At 39.4% G+C, this 15,694-nt stretch overlaps 2 protein-coding genes across 2 annotated transcripts; both read left to right on the top strand.

Annotated features, from left to right (window-relative positions):
* The first annotated feature begins 4,329 nt into the window (after window positions 1–4,329).
* On the top strand, window positions 4,330–7,616 carry LOC117462586 (espin-like protein). The gene is made up of 5 exons (XM_034104862.1): window positions 4,330–4,495; window positions 4,632–4,741; window positions 5,134–5,322; window positions 6,054–6,465; window positions 6,586–7,616. The coding sequence occupies exons 1-5, from the start codon at window positions 4,330–4,332 to the stop codon at window positions 7,614–7,616; spliced, it is 1,908 nt and encodes a 635-aa protein (XP_033960753.1).
* Window positions 7,617–8,468: 852 nt separating this feature from the next.
* On the top strand, window positions 8,469–15,113 carry LOC117461835 (ras-related protein Rab-6B-like). The gene is made up of 8 exons (XM_034103800.2): window positions 8,469–8,661; window positions 11,071–11,129; window positions 11,707–11,760; window positions 12,290–12,395; window positions 12,557–12,668; window positions 12,825–12,918; window positions 13,379–13,445; window positions 14,089–15,113. The coding sequence occupies exons 1-8, from the start codon at window positions 8,592–8,594 to the stop codon at window positions 14,151–14,153; spliced, it is 627 nt and encodes a 208-aa protein (XP_033959691.1). The 5' UTR covers window positions 8,469–8,591; the 3' UTR covers window positions 14,154–15,113.
* Window positions 15,114–15,694: the final 581 nt, after the last annotated feature.

Genomic DNA, 15,694 nt, shown 5'->3' with positions numbered 1-15,694 from the left:
TTTCATCAAGGGAGGTCCAGTGGTTCCTAAGCTAAAGGAGGTTATAAAGGAAGTTTGAAACCTCCTTTCCTTTCATTTGGAGAATTAGAATGGCACTTAACATGGCTGCCATTGACGTACTTCCGGGTCATTTCACTTGGTTAGGAAGGTTCCTAAACTAAATGGACTATTGGAACGCAACCCATCAGTTAGAAATTAGAGAAATGAGATGTCCTTCAAAATGGCAAGCTGAAATTCATTTCCGGGTCACTACCGGAGGACCGAGGAGTCGAGGAGTCGAGGAGGGGAAATTTGAGTATTGAGAAGCCTCTAATGTCTTCTGTAACAAGTTGTTCCTGCTGTGCCCATCTCATTAGGTTGAACATAGAAAACAAAATGTCCCCAACAGGAGAGGGCTCTTGTTTACAGAACAACCTTGACAGTGTTGGAATGAAATACATTGACAGTGTTGGAATGAAATGAAGGACATTTACTCAAGATCTGTAAGAACACATTTTAGGTACACCATTTTTATTTTATGCTACTTTATATTTCTAATTTGCTAAAATGTTTAAGCAAATGTTGGACTTCTTTCTCCAATACATGTATTTGATAGCTTGCGTTACTATAGTTACTTAACAGATCCAGGTTATAAGCTAATACAGAATGTAAATAAATGAATAAGTAACATGTTGACATATAATTATAGGTTACGATAGCCAGCAGCAGTATATAAAGTAATTAAAATGTGCTCTATCACAAGTACTTCTGTACTCTTATTTAAACATTTACTTATAACTGGGTATTTGTACGTTTACTTTAGTATTGCTATAAGCAATCTGAGTACTTCCTTCACCTCATACATTGTTAATATAACATAATGCTTTTCCTGTCTGTGTTATAACAGTTTGTTGTTTGCTCAGCATGGACACATGTGAACGCCCTGCAGTGTGAGACTGTTGCTCTGCGTTTCTGCAGCCCTCCATTATTGATTATGTACTCACCATGTACTTAGCTGCATCTGGGCCGGTCACACTAATCACTCTTATTACACAGGCAGAAATACTGGACTGCACACAAAGGCTCATCCCAGGCACTGAGGTTACAGCCCACTATTGATGAACAATAAGTTTGGTAAGATATCTGCAGGGCTTTTATGTGTAACGGATGTTGAATATTTAATCATGTGTTCTGTTTCAATATCTCTGTCCAATTGCCCTCTTTTTGTTTGTACTGTAGGTGACCAGCAGCCGGGAGATTGACATACTGCCAATAGAGACGACAGGCATTTAAAATCTTCACTGAACGCAATTGTGAAAAATAATATATTGATAACAAATTAGAAAACAAGATACTTTGATCAGAAATAGTTACTCCAAAAGTTTTAAAATTCATTAAAGGTGCAGTCAGTGATTTAAATCCCATAGCTCTGTAAAATTCAGCTAATATTTCCTCACAATTGCTAGCTGTTTGAGCTGAAAAATTAATGAAGTTATTTGCTTTGGTGTTAAGTTCAAATATCAGAAATGTATCTCCAGAATCACTGACTCTACCTTTTTAATACACTGACAATGAAGATCGATTCCCGAAGTATAGATGAACAGAGATGTGCTTCCATTTTATGAAACGTATTAATCTACACATTATTTGTGAGATGCACCCCAACTTTTGACTTCTTAGGTCCATTTTAGTTAAAATAAAGAGCAGTCTGTACGGGAGCTTGCTGGTTTATGCAATTTCCTTTTGCTTGGAATGATTCACTATACCAAAGCTGTTGATTTCTTCCCACTGAGCCGACATGTAAACTATTTCGGTTTAGTAAACAGCAGCTTGTGAAGGCAGGTTACCCAACCAACAGACACAAAGTTGGTGTGGATTCGATGATAGAAAGCTTACACACCGCTCATGTCTCGCTTTCTACCGAAGGGGATTCCCAGTTGCTGTCAAATTAGTTGAATTGTTTCCTATGAAAGGAAAAAAAACTAACAAAACAAAGAACAGTAGGCTATCACCACTGAAAGATCAGGATTAAGTTCAGTAATTGATTAAGCTAACCTATGGACTATAGGCCACAATTTTTGAAATACTGTCCTGCAGCCCCCCTCCACCCTTGATAGCCATTACATTACTGCTCCAGTGAGGTGTTGATAAAAGATGCGTGGCAATTTATTTGCTTTGTCACGAATCTGACAAAAAGGTTGATGTAACAGCTTTAGCTTAACTGCTATGAAACTGTGCCAGTAGGAGTAGCTATAGCAACATGTTCAAATAAAGCAGACTGCTATTCATTGAAATGCTGATATTGAAATACAAAACTCTGTGTTACTCCAATGCGTGTCCCACAAGAAGTGAATCACTTGGGTGCAGTCTCGGATATTGACTTTCATCTCCGGTCTCAAGTGTGAACATGAACATGTGAGAAGGTGTCCATGCACACACACATACACAGGGACACACACACAGCATACTGTATGTCGTCTCCTACATACATTCACAGAGCAATTGTTATACTTCCTGATGCAGTCACCCTATCCCTCTTCGTTAATTATGCACACAAAGAAGGGCCCCCGTCTGAGGTTTGGGTCCAGGTGATGCTGCTCCTTGGTCTGCCTGTTTATTGTCAGCACCTTCTGGAGTTAACTGCGCGTCTTTATTTTCAATATTATTATTATTCTTTTTTTTAAATTCCTCCTATAATTAATCTACTGTCCCATTGCTCGTGATTTCACAGTTCCTGGATATATTGTAAGTACTGCATGCTTTCATATATTGAAGTATTATATTATCAGATCTTCAAGGTAATGTTAAGAGATGGAACTCGAGAAAAATGATTGTGTATTTGCAAATGACAAATAGATTTTGAATCTATTTTATTTGAATTAAAAATACTTTCTTGACAGTTTACATTTGATATTTATTAACCATCAAAGCCTTACTTAGATATAAAACAATGTTTTAATGTCATGCGTATTGGAAACCATTGCCATTAACAGTTGGAATGAAAGCAACAGATTGCTAAGGGTACTAAATAAAATGTATCTGGCAAATAAAACAATCAAATGTATTTCAAAGGTTTTACAGGTTTATATTTGGTGACAAATTAACTTAATATGACCTATACGATATTACTTTATTTGTCAGATCAAGTCTGAAATTTGACTTGCGTCACAGCAGCTCCATGTCCAACATCAACAGACAAATATCCAGACACAATACATGAAACACAAACAACAAACATTTAACATAACAGCACAATCAGTGAGAGAAAACATGCTCAAAGAGCCTTCAGCGTGCATTTGATCTGGGATTTAGCTCTGTATTTACTGTGAGGATTGACTGATGCACAAAGGAGTGCTTCAGTTATCTTTTAAAACTCTAATTATGTTAGTTGTTCACAAAGCTTCTAATCTAACTTCTTGCATATACATCTAATTAGGACCAACATCTAATTGTCTGTGTAGTATTTATGCTTTAGAATGGCATGGAGCCTGTGAGAAATCAGGAAGGTTACCTGAAGCAGGATATCATGTCTCTCATAACTCTAAGAACACTTTCTCCTGCACTCTGTGCGGGCTACGCTACTGATGCTGACGGGGCTCCTGTTTCACCACATCTTGTTTTTTATCCAAGTACTACAAGCTGCGGCCTGAGTTTGTTATATTGACCATGTGGTATCAAGGAGGTCTCTTTGAAGATTACTTTGAAATCGTTTATTTACTCACTGCTGTGTGATACTCTGTGTCGCATTTCTCTCCAGAAGGGGTCCTCTTTTGCTCATTTGATCTAGTTTTTGTCACATGTTGTTATTCTTAATGTCATTTTCAGAAAGAGGAGTTCCTGTTGCTTCCAGAAGACCAGACTGTGACTGAGCAGAGCCAACATGGAGAACAGCAAGGTGAACAATCATCAGTGCAGCGATAGACAATTACAGTAGGAGAATATAACCTGGCAAACTAATAGAATCACTAATTCCTTCAAAGGTGCTGTTAATAATATGACCTGCTTTTTTTGCTATGACAGGTCAAAATGTATTCAGCATCCCAAGGGGAGCAAGGAGGACATTAATGAGAACTAATGCATTTGAGAACATCTAAATAATCTGCTTGCAGTGCCCACACCCAAAATATTATCAGCTATCAAAACATTTCCAAATTGGGATCAATAAAGTACATCTTATCTTATCCAACATCATTATTTTATAAAGAATATCAGCAAACCTTGTAATATTCACAATCTCATTCAACACCTCCCTATACTGTAAACGGTAATTACCAATGTAACCAAAAGTGAAAATAATTCCTAGAGAAAGGCATTTGAAGTGTTCCACTAAGCAGAACTGTCCCTTCAATGATGGATCACCCCGGCTGTGTGTGTCCCCAGCAGCCAATGAAAGAGGTGCTCCCCCTGCCTCGCAACCCTTCACCACTTCCTGGGACCTCACCCTCTGTGACCCCTGCCGCCCCTTCAAAGAAATACCACTCAGACACCATGCAGAATGTGCAGATGGCCTCCTCAGGTGATTAACAGGGACTATTACGTTATATAAAATGACATTAAACTGACACAACCACCATAAATTACACATACACAAATAATAATATTGATTCATTTTAAGATACAATTGTTGACATTTAGCCTTTGTTATGTTACAGTGGTGACATCGTTCAGCTACCTGAAGCCTCCAGACAGGGATCTCACCCTGATGTCCCACATGAAGTCCATTAAGTCTCTGAAGAATGCTGCCATCTTCACTGGACAAACGGTGATAACAACCTTCAAGATAAACAGTACTTTGTGCATAACAACATAAAAGATGGCTGCCTTCAGGATCAATAGGAATGATTAACAGGGTAATGTACATTAGATTACATGACAAAACCCTATATTATCTGAGACTAAATTGGACAATCACTGGTGTCCAATTATAGCTAGGGGAGGGATGGGAACATATTTAATTAGGCCTCGTATTCAAAATGACAACACTGTATCAAAACTAGTAAGTAATAATAACTGTGTGGATGTACAATGGGTGTTACATTAATAATGTTTTAGTTTTGACACATGGTATACAAAAAATGAAAGAACATCAGAAAAAATACTTGTTATTATTTATGTTATTTCACAAACCTTTAACACTGGCACCTACTGTCTCAGATGGTTGTGCAGTGTAATAGTCATGAACTGTTGGAGGAGGTACTGAACGCTGATGTGATCCTGGCTGACATTGACTCCCTGGTGCCGACTCACGATGAAGCCGGCCGGCCCATCGCGGAGTGGAAACGACAGGTGATGGTGCGGCAGCTGCAGGTCAGGCTGCAGGACGAGGAGGAGCAGAGGAGACAGGTATGTTTACTTTAGTGTTAACTCAGTAAAATCTGTGGTCGATGTATGTTATTGGATATGTCTGCATCTGCATACCCAATCCTATTTGGTAAGATTAAAAGGGAGGCGTGTAGTGCAGCGGATTGTGTGTTGGTGTTCGGATCAGGGGAGCACAGGTTCAAACCCCACTGCAGTCAGCATGTCGTTGTGTCCCTGGGCAAGACACTTCACCCCAAATTGCTCCTGTTGGGATTGCCCACAGTATTGAGTATGTAAGTCGCTTTGGATAAAAGCGTCTAACAAGTGACATGTAATGTAATAATGCAATTAAAAGAGGTAGGGAGTAGTTGGATCAATCAATCAATCAATCAATACATCAATAAACCAGTAAATGAATAAATCAATCAATACAAAAATCAATCAATCAATACAAATATAGCCACATAACAAATTAAACATTTGTCTCAGGGTGAATCACAGTGTGTACAGCATATGTCCTGAGTCATCGCAGTGGATCCTGAAAAACTCCTAAGAAACCCCATAGCTATTGGAGAAAAGATTTAAGAAACATCTGGGAGAGTGAAAGAGGAGGTATACCTCTAGGGTTGGACACACCAGGGTGATAATTGAGCTTTAAAAGACATGAACAAGGGGAACAAATAAAGAGCATGTAGAGTAGGCTTGTAGACCAAATATCAGCTAGAATCCTATCACTCAACATTATTCTGAACATCTATTCGTTCCCCTAACAGGACATGACTAATGGCTACACACCAGTGGACGGCTGGAAGTACTCCCAAACCCACAACGCCGTCTTGGGGCCCTTTGGAGAGCTCCTAACAGAGGATGATCTGGTGTACCTGCAGCAACAAATTGAGACTGTTTCACTGCAGAAACGCTGCCAGGCTTACGAGCTGGAGCTGACCAGGCTCACCGAGGAGCTGCGGTCCATTTTACCTGATTCCATCTTGAACATCTCCCTCAACAAAGAGGTCCTACAAAAGATGGACACTGAGGGGAAAATGCACCCTACTTTGCCAATGTGGTGCAGTCGTGTCTCAGAGATTGTTAAGAGTATGTCGTTGCTGGTGGCCAACCTGACGCAAACGACAGAAGAAGGGGGTGAGAGGAGCGTAATGAATGGAATAATGGGAGAGATGAAGGGTTTGCAGGGGGTTAGCAACAGTTTAGGAATTGAATTGGACCAGGGATTGGTGCAACACGAGCAAGAGGTAGTGCCTGCACATGATGAGACCTCCAGTGGTCCTAGGATTCCTCACATAGGAATGGCATCTACTTTCAGCCATCGACTGGAATCCAACAGCTACAGCCGAGCTCGGAGGGAGAGAGTGGTGAGGGAGATCCAACAGTCCGGGGTGTCGGTCAGAAACCTAAGATCCAACTTTGAGGGTCAGATTGGCAGCATTTATCCCTTTGCTGGGGTTATGAAAGGAGGACAGGTAATGTTTGGAGCTCCAGAAGTAAACAACCTGAATAGTCACTGCGATCCTCCCAAAACAATGAAACCTGTGATGGAGACTACCAGCCTAAGGAAAGAACGTATCGTGGTGCTGTTCCTGAGCCACTGGAAGAAATCTGCATATGCTATTTCAGTGAGAGCAGCGAGGCAGAGACAGGGACAGGAAGCACTGCCAGAGAGAGTGACAGACGCTTTGCCCCAACAGAAAATCACCTCCATGTTTCAATTCTGCCAACAACGACGTGCTGTAGACAAGGTGCTTCACTGCTGGAGAAGTAAACTAGGACTCAAAGAAAAAAAAAAGTCCTGTGTGTCCTCCTCAAACTGCTCTCGAGTAATATTCTCCCCAGAGCAATTTCTGCCAGACGTGGACGGTGTTGCAGTGACCCACGACAGCTTGACCCTTGACCTCTTCATGGTGGGATACTTCCACATTTTGGAACAAGAGCTTCTGCCCGAGGAGAGGAAGATGAGGCATCTACTCTGCTTCGAAGTCTTTGACCATGTCGGCAGTTTCTCGTGGGAGATGGTGAAGGACTTCCACAAGGCCGTTCTCCAGGAAATCCAGTCAGGGAGTCGACAGTGGAGCGACGGCTTCGAGGACATCAAAGTTCGCTTCTTTGGGGACTCCAGACCGTGCCACTGCCCATCATCATCCTTATTGGCAGATACCAGACTCCTACCCAAAGTTGTGGTTCAAACTGTGGCTGCAGATGAGTGCGGCAGGGACTCCAACTTCTCTTGTTTCAACAACCAAGACATTTGTAAATATATTGACCGTAGCTTTGCTTTCTGGAAGGAGAAGGAGGCTGAGCTGTTTGAATTTGCACATTAGTATTAAGGTTCCATTTGATAATTTTGCACAAAATAATGACATGTTGGTGTGTTTACAAAAGCTGAATAAAACGTTGTTGAGAATGCCTTATCGATGCATTATTACTGCAAACTGAGTTGATGATTACAGTTATTATTTGTTTATATCCAAATGATTGACAAGGCCTCCAAGAAAGGCATTGAATTCAACATCTATTTACTGAAAACAAACACTAAATCCTATTCATTTAATTTGATATCTAATGTGTGTATTCTGACAGCAGGACCACGGTAAACATCATACAATTCAATGACTTCGTTAAGATCTCAGATAATTTATAGAATGAGTAAGCACCCTATATTCAAATATTTTAAGTAAAAGTAGCAAAACAGTGATATAAAATGACTCCAATATATGTAATTACATGTTTGTATTGCTGTACTATATTTATGGATTATTGTCATTAATGCATAAACTCACATTGCAATTTTCAGCTTGTTTGTTTTCATCTTTCAAAAAGCATACAATTATGAAACATTTGATCACAAATGTTTTAATTTGTAAATCAAAAAATGTTATAGTAAAGTTAAAAGTATAATATTCGTCTTAGAAATAGGTTGAACCCTAACCCTATCATTAACTTAAAAAAACGTACAATGACTAAACAAATTACAATAACTGAAAATAAACCATTGACATTTGTTCTGTAATCGACCAAACATTTATTTACTTATGTTTCACAGTCGTGCACGTTGTTATTATCTTAAATAATACTACACTAAAAACAGTTTCGTTCGATTTCCTATAGAAAGGTGACGAATTAAAATAGGTGAGGTCGCGCAGGCGCAGTAGCTCTGCAGATTGACAGGAGGATGCTGAGCTGCATTCCCATCATTCTGAGAGGAGAGGAGGATCCCCCTGCGCACCCACAACGAAGGAGACGCCGAACAATAAGAACATATCAAATAATCCAAGTTGAGCTCTTTATCTGCCACCATGTCAGCTGGAGGAGATTTGGGGAACCCCCTGAGGAAATTTAAACTCGTATTTTTGGGCGAGCAGAGCGGTGAGTCAGATCTTTTGGGAGGTTTCGGTGTTGTCTTCCCATCTATTGCTTAACATGCGTATATGTAGAAGGCCATGTATGTTATCCTTGTTGATTTACAAAGTTTCAGCTGAATCTGAAAGATGTGGCCGGCTTTGTGTAATTTCACGCCCATGGACCCTTGGGCACAATATGTGACTGTAGAAAATCTGATTACCCGAAGAAGTAGAAAAAAAACCGCCTGCATGTAAATGTCACCCTTGGATTTGCTATAACTATCATGACCACTCACTGCTCATTGTACTGAATATCCCTAATGATTGTTTAGTTGGCGCAAATTGTCATAATTCGCATCCTAGCAGGCGATATGAATTCAGATGTTTTGATGTACTGCAGTGACCGACAAAATGCTCAGCCTGTTTTCAGATAACAGCTATAATTCCCTCACATCGCTTATTTCTAACGAGAACAATTGTTTAATCCATTACATGACAGTGTGTAATAATTTCCTCTTCCTCTGGGGTATTTATTTCATTTGGAAAAGATAATAAACAGTCCCTCATGTGTCAGTTCGGGACACACCCTAGGCTGGCGATGTCTGTAGCATCTCTAAAGCTCGCAGTCTCCGGTTCGCTCCCACACATAATAAAATATAAACGAGCTTGACAGCGCCACAGCATTATTTCTATGGTTTCAATAAGCCATCTTTTTTTAGGGTGGGGATGACTGTGTGTTATTTAATGTGATGGCACAAATTCGGGAGATCGATAATGGTTTAGCGCTGTAAATCTGCCTGAATACGTGTTCAGACAGCAGACATCCAGAGTGGTAGCAAAGGAACAAACATCCCATACAATACAGCTGTAGAAAACACATAAATAGGCTTAATATGACAACAGCTTGACTGGTGTGTGTGTGCTGCATGTCTATGAGGAGGCTGTGTGTCGACTTCGAGCCTCCCTGTGTGTGTGTGTGTGTGTGTGTGTGTGTGTGTGTGTGTGTGTGTGTGTGTGTGTGTGTGTGTGTGTGTGTGTGTATGTGTGTGTGTGTGTGTGTGTGTGTGTGTGTGTGTGTGTGTGTGTGTGTGTGTGTGTGTGTGTGTGTGTGTGTGTGTGTGTGTGTGTGTTTGTGTGGCCTGCGCTGCAATGTTGCTGTCCACGGGTGCTGTATCAAGGCCTGGTGTGGCCACTGCCCATCTCTGGATTCAAAAGCACAGCTGTCTGCCCTGAGAGGCTCTGCATGAGGGCCTGGGGCCTGCTGCAGAAGTCCACTGCTCAGTCACGTTGTAGATGTGAAGTAAAATGGTGCTAAAGATGGTGGTAAAATGGGATGTAAATAAGATCCGGCTCACCTTGATCCTCTGAGGAGTCACCATGACTAACACTGCCACACATCCGTCTGCTTTAGGAGGGCCTTGTGCATTTTTTTGTGATAATTATTAGAAACAACTGATGTTTTCCTCGTTTTTCTTTCATACAAATGTTCGTGATCACCATAAAAGAAAATAGAGCTGAGTCATTAGCCCATCAATCAATCAGGTGGTTAGCAGAAAATAAATCTGCAACTATTTTTTTCAATATCTAATCTATAATGTTATATTTATAGGGACAATTAGATATATAGGTTGGACTAAGGCCACATACCACAGCATATGGGCCATTATAAAAACATACAACATTTGAAAGTACATACAAAACAAAACATAAAACATCATACAATAATACAAAATATAAATTAATTTGGTAATCAACAATTCCTTTAAATTAATAGATTGAGTAAAAATGTAATGTGAGGGGTTAGCCTCTTTAAGGTGAGGATTGCCTGCTAATCTATGTTTTGTATCACTTTAAACTTCTCAGTGTTGATGCGACAAAACATAACATTTGAATTAGTCACCATGGTCGACATTTAAAAGGCATTGACTATGATGAATGGAATAATTAAAAAAATGATCTATAGATACTGATGTTAGTTTTAGCACATTTATTTCTTACTTCTTCTCTTTAGAACAGACAATGTAGTCATTTCTTTGGTCTACTAACATTACAATGAAATGCATTGTGTTGTCATGAAAGGGAGGTTACTTAAAATTAGGTTATTATCACAGATCTTAGCCAACTTAACTCCATATAATATGCATTGTGGATATATTGTAGACACTGAAATGGCAGATTTTTACTTTTCATGTAATATTCTTATTTTGAAATAGAAATGAAATATATTCTTTCTTTTAAAAGTGAAGGTTACAATGACAGTGATTGAATGCTATTGCACATCTTTTAATATCTTTCTGTCACTTCCTGAACACACCAACTGTCATATCGTTATGTTCAATTTACTCAGGAAATTGTGTTTTCATTAGAAACCCATATTACTGTTTATTATCTGAAATAACACATAACTAAAAATATACTTCTGTTTCTATTCCAGTGGGGAAAACATCTCTCATTACTAGATTCATGTATGACAGTTTCGACAACACGTATCAGGTAAGACTCGGGCCAGCCTCACAAAAAAGAAGATAATGCATAATACTGCACTGAAGAAGTTACCAAGGACTCCTTGCCATATTTCTCTAGACAATAGTCTTCTGATGATAGATTAGAATAACACTAGTTATAAGTTATTAAATAAAGCTTTCAATTATATTAAGCTCTTTTTGGTCAAATGGGCAGACTAACAGAATAATGTCAAGTCTGATGTGCAAATTCCAAATCAGGGTTTTTATAAAATAATGTAATTTGCACTGCAGTTATCAAAAGGAAATGCTATGCAATAATAGACTGTTATTAAAAAGAGAAAACAGATTATTCTGTCTCTGCCTTTCTTAGGAGTTCGCTACATAACAAGTCTGAATGATTGAGCCCTGAGGGTAATACAAATTATATTAGTTTTTCAGTCTGATTCAATTTCAAGGCTTATTTGCTGTTCTTCTTGTGTTTTCCTTCATCTAAACAACAGTCAATCTGCTTTGAACAACTGATAGTGCAGGGAGACATTTAGCTTTTAAAGTCTGTGTAATACTGATGATCTTTTTTGCCCTCCTTTGTTCTTTCTCCACCGCAGGCTACCATTGGAATAGACTTCCTATCTAAGACAATGTACCTGGAAGACCGAACAGTAGGAAGCTTTTAATATCATTTAAAATTCATGTAAACATGTAAAGATGAATTCATGTTTTATAACTAGTGTCGTTTTAAGCCAGCAAACCTCCTGAGCAAGACATTTCCCAATTTCCACTCTGGTTTCACTAATCTCTGATTTAATTTCCTTAATAACTTCTCACTTCACAGACTAACACGATTATACTTAGCTTATTTCTGCTATTAATAGTCTTTGCTCTTCTAGCCCTAAGAAGTCAAAGTCCTTTCCTGCATGGATCATCCATTTAGCTTGTATTAATAATATATTTTTTGTCAGGATATAAAGCTCTGTAAGCCTGCACGGGAGCTGATACTGGCTTATCACTTTGGATGTGTACTTATACTAAGGCCTGGGTAGTCTATGTGTAGTATGATGTTGAAACAGCTACTGAAGTGTGTGTGTGTGTGTGTGTGTGTGCGTGTGTGTGTGTGTGTGTGTGTGTGTGTGTGTGTGTGTGTGTGTGTGTGTGTGTGTGTGTGTGTGTTTGTCTATGGTGTAAATGCAGGTAAGGCTGCAGCTGTGGGATACTGCTGGGCAGGAGCGTTTCAGGAGTCTCATCCCGAGCTACATTAGAGACTCTACTGTAGCTGTAGTCGTTTATGACATTACAAGTGAGTGGTAATTTACTTATGAGCACGTATGCATTGTCTTGTATGTGTTGATCTGTCTGAAAAACATAAAAACCCAGCAAAGAAGCACTATTTTTCCATGGGATTCTAACATAACAACACAAAAAAAGACTGGATTTGAACGAAGAGTCTTGTCTATGCAGATGTGAACTCGTTCCAGCAGACCTGCAAATGGATCGATGACGTCCGGACAGAGAGAGGAAGTGACGTCATCATCATGTTAGTCGGCAACAAAACAGATCTGGAAGAGAAGAGGTGAGTATGTCAAGTACAACATTTAGCTAATGTAGTCTTTGACAGGAGGATATTTTGTTTACTGAGCAGAAAGCAAGTCGTAAAAGTCAACATGTCAGTACTGAATAAATTATGCTTCGATGTCATGTTGCTGAGCCTGGCCTGATTTTCTTGCAGGCAAATCATGATCGAGGAAGGAGAGCAGAGAGCCAAAGAGTTGAACGTCATGTTCATCGAGACCAGTGCCAAGACAGGCTGCAATGTCAAACAGGTGAACCCCGCAGTTTCACCATATTTCTCAGCATTTTGACCAAGCTTTTTCTGCCACTCCTTTGTCTATCCAAGGCGATTCAGATACCAACTTGAGTAGATAAAGAAAGATGTACATATGTAAAAAAGTCTTAACTATAGCGTGGATGGTGTGCACATACGATAATAGTGGGTGCGGTGCAAACGTAGCAAACAAAGGAAAAAGACAGTTAGCCTATACATATTGCAACCTCTACAAAACAGAGCTGGAATGTTACTTAAGACTTGATAAAAAGATTAAATGATTCATTCTATATGTAAAACTAATTATATCTTCACAAAAAGGCTGGAGTTCATAAAGGATAAATGTAACCCTACTCTTGCTATCTCTTCAATGCTCTCTCCGTTTACTTTGCCCTCTATGTTCATCTTCTTTTTGAATCCCTAACCCTCCCTCCTCTCCTCCTTTTCTCTCCTCATAGCTGTTTCGTCGTGTTGCAGCAGCCCTACCTGGAATGGAAAGTTTGGACGATGCAAATCCTGAAGGCAGTATCCTTTATAGCCGCTGTGAATTGCTGTGCCAAGAGCTACACAGCCACAGCTAATCTCTTAGAGGTTGTTGGCACTAGTACAAACAGACCGCCCAGCCTACTGTCTACTGAGGCATCAGCCATTAAAGCTTTTTTGCCTAATTGAGGAAATGCATAGAGCCAAGAAAGTAGTGTGGATGCACAGGAACAGCACCACATAGTGGTCGTCTGGGAAGTGACACACATTGAGGATATGTGATGGAGGATGGATAAGGGAGTAATTGAAAAGAGATACTTATCAATACATGTAAATTATTAATGGAAACATTATACATGGGACTACTTCATTCAATTCCTGTAATCTGATCATTCAAAGCTCTATAACTAGTTTTTTCCTTTTTTATTACAGCCGATCAAATATTCAGTACATACTATGCAGAGAATGTACATACATGAGGAGTATTATGCAAAACAAAAGCTCTATAAAGCCTTTTGTATGTACAGAATAAACATGTCAAGGAGAAGCAACATACATTCATAATGGTTTAGGAACATATGCAATTGAAGCACATTTTAGGCACTAATTTAAAGCATCTCCCATCAATAATATTTGACATTTCTCTCACCTATCCCCTGACTTTCCTTAACTCCTTTCTTCCCAGTGATTGACATCAAGCTGGACAAACCGGCAGAGCCCTCTGTCCCCGAGGGCGGGTGCTCTTGTTAATGCAGAGCTGAAATCGGACAGCTCCCTTCACACCATAGGCTTGTTGTGTTGCTTACTACTGGTTAGTTTCCAGTTGACTTCTCTAATTGGATATAGGATGCGGGCCTTGTATCTGATTGGACAAATCAAATGTTATCTTTCAGTCTTGTTCAGTTGTAAAATATTGTATACTTTGTCAATATGTAAGTGACTGGAGGAGAAAAGAAAAAAAAAAAAAGCCCAACCAAATGAGGAAATAAAAAACGAACAAAAACAGTTTTGGAAAAATGAAAAACGGGACAACCAACGGAATTCTTTTCGCTGTTATGTTTTGTATTTTTTATATATAAAAAGGGAAATCACCGAAAATGATGCCTGAACACAGAGGAAGAAATAGTGGGGGGTCGGCCACTCTCAATGGCCGAACACATTTGAATGTCTGCAGCACGCATGCACGTTGATCTGATCTTTGACCTTTGGCCTGCCATCCAGGGTCTCCACACTCTGGAAGGAGGTTGACTATCTTAGAATGTTTTATAGCATCTCTCTATAGCATCTCATGACAAAATGTATCTCACTTGATATTCCCACAAGAGTCAACTTTCAGTAGGTTCACCTTACAGTAGCTGTGAAAATGTGGCACTCTATCTCTCTATGGGTTTAACTTTTATAGAACAAACTGTACTGTGGTTGAAAAAAAAAAAGTAATACAATACAACTTAATATCACAACTCCCACTCCCTTCAAACACTCCTGTACCCTTTCCTCAAACCCTCTCTCCTTCCCAGTCTCCCGATCCCTTCATCCCGTTAATACACATATAACGATCCACTGTAATGCACTGCACTGTATATAATAATGTAATATGTATGTTGTGAACGTCCCTCTGTAGAAGTGGTCCTTGTTCACCAGTATGAATAATGTAATAATGTTTAATGATTAATAAATTACAGATTAAAGGGCTTCACTCTCCTAACCATTTACCTGAAAGCAAAATGGTCTATTTAATCTATGATTTTATGTTTGGTTTTATGGATACTTCTTACACACAGTTTTACATCCCTGTAGTAGGCTATTTAGGAAACAACTAAGACAAATAGAATAGGCCTACCTCATATAAGTAGCCTATAGGCTTTCTCTAAAAACACACATTTCATAAGGTAGGCCTACATGTTTTTGAGTAACAAATGCCCCTTTACGATTTTGATTAGCTGTTTGCCAAGCAGCACTTGTCATTTGCTCATAGTTAGCAAACGTTAGTAGTTAATTAGCTAGTTCATTACAGTATCCACATGTTAACCTTGATACAAACAGACACAGTTAAACTATTTTACATTCTCGGAAGTAAACTTTTCTGCTATATCACCTAGACTCCTAGAGGTTGACGAGAAGGAAGACCACTCTCATATCTGTCAATTCAACTGGACATGGTTAGCTTAGCTTAGCAAAAATACTGAAAACGGTGAAATAGCTAGCCTGGTGACACTATCCAGAGTCAATACATGTTGGGGTAAGTCACTGGCTGCTGCAAGAACGTTTTGCACATAAGCAATTAGGCATTT

Source organism: Pseudochaenichthys georgianus, chromosome 17 (genome assembly GCF_902827115.2).
Source record: "Pseudochaenichthys georgianus chromosome 17, fPseGeo1.2, whole genome shotgun sequence".
Classification (NCBI taxonomy): domain Eukaryota; kingdom Metazoa; phylum Chordata; class Actinopteri; order Perciformes; family Channichthyidae; genus Pseudochaenichthys; species Pseudochaenichthys georgianus.
Note: the sequence above shows the minus strand (reverse complement) of the source record. Positions and strands in the feature narration are given on the sequence as shown.

Excerpts from the sequence above, each read along its gene's own strand:
- LOC117462586 (XM_034104862.1), top strand. The coding sequence starts at position 4,330 with ATGGATCACCCCGGCTGTGTGTGTCCCCAGCAGCCAATGAAAGAGGTG. Across the intron at positions 4,742-5,133 it reads CCATCTTCACTGGACAAACG|ATGGTTGTGCAGTGTAATAG; the intron begins GTGATAACAACC and ends CTACTGTCTCAG. Across the intron at positions 5,323-6,053 it reads AGGAGGAGCAGAGGAGACAG|GACATGACTAATGGCTACAC; the intron begins GTATGTTTACTT and ends TTCCCCTAACAG.
- LOC117461835 (XM_034103800.2), top strand. The coding sequence starts at position 8,592 with ATGTCAGCTGGAGGAGATTTGGGGAACCCCCTGAGGAAATTTAAACTC. Across the intron at positions 11,761-12,289 it reads TGTACCTGGAAGACCGAACA|GTAAGGCTGCAGCTGTGGGA; the intron begins GTAGGAAGCTTT and ends GTGTAAATGCAG. Across the intron at positions 12,919-13,378 it reads CAGGCTGCAATGTCAAACAG|CTGTTTCGTCGTGTTGCAGC; the intron begins GTGAACCCCGCA and ends CTCTCCTCATAG.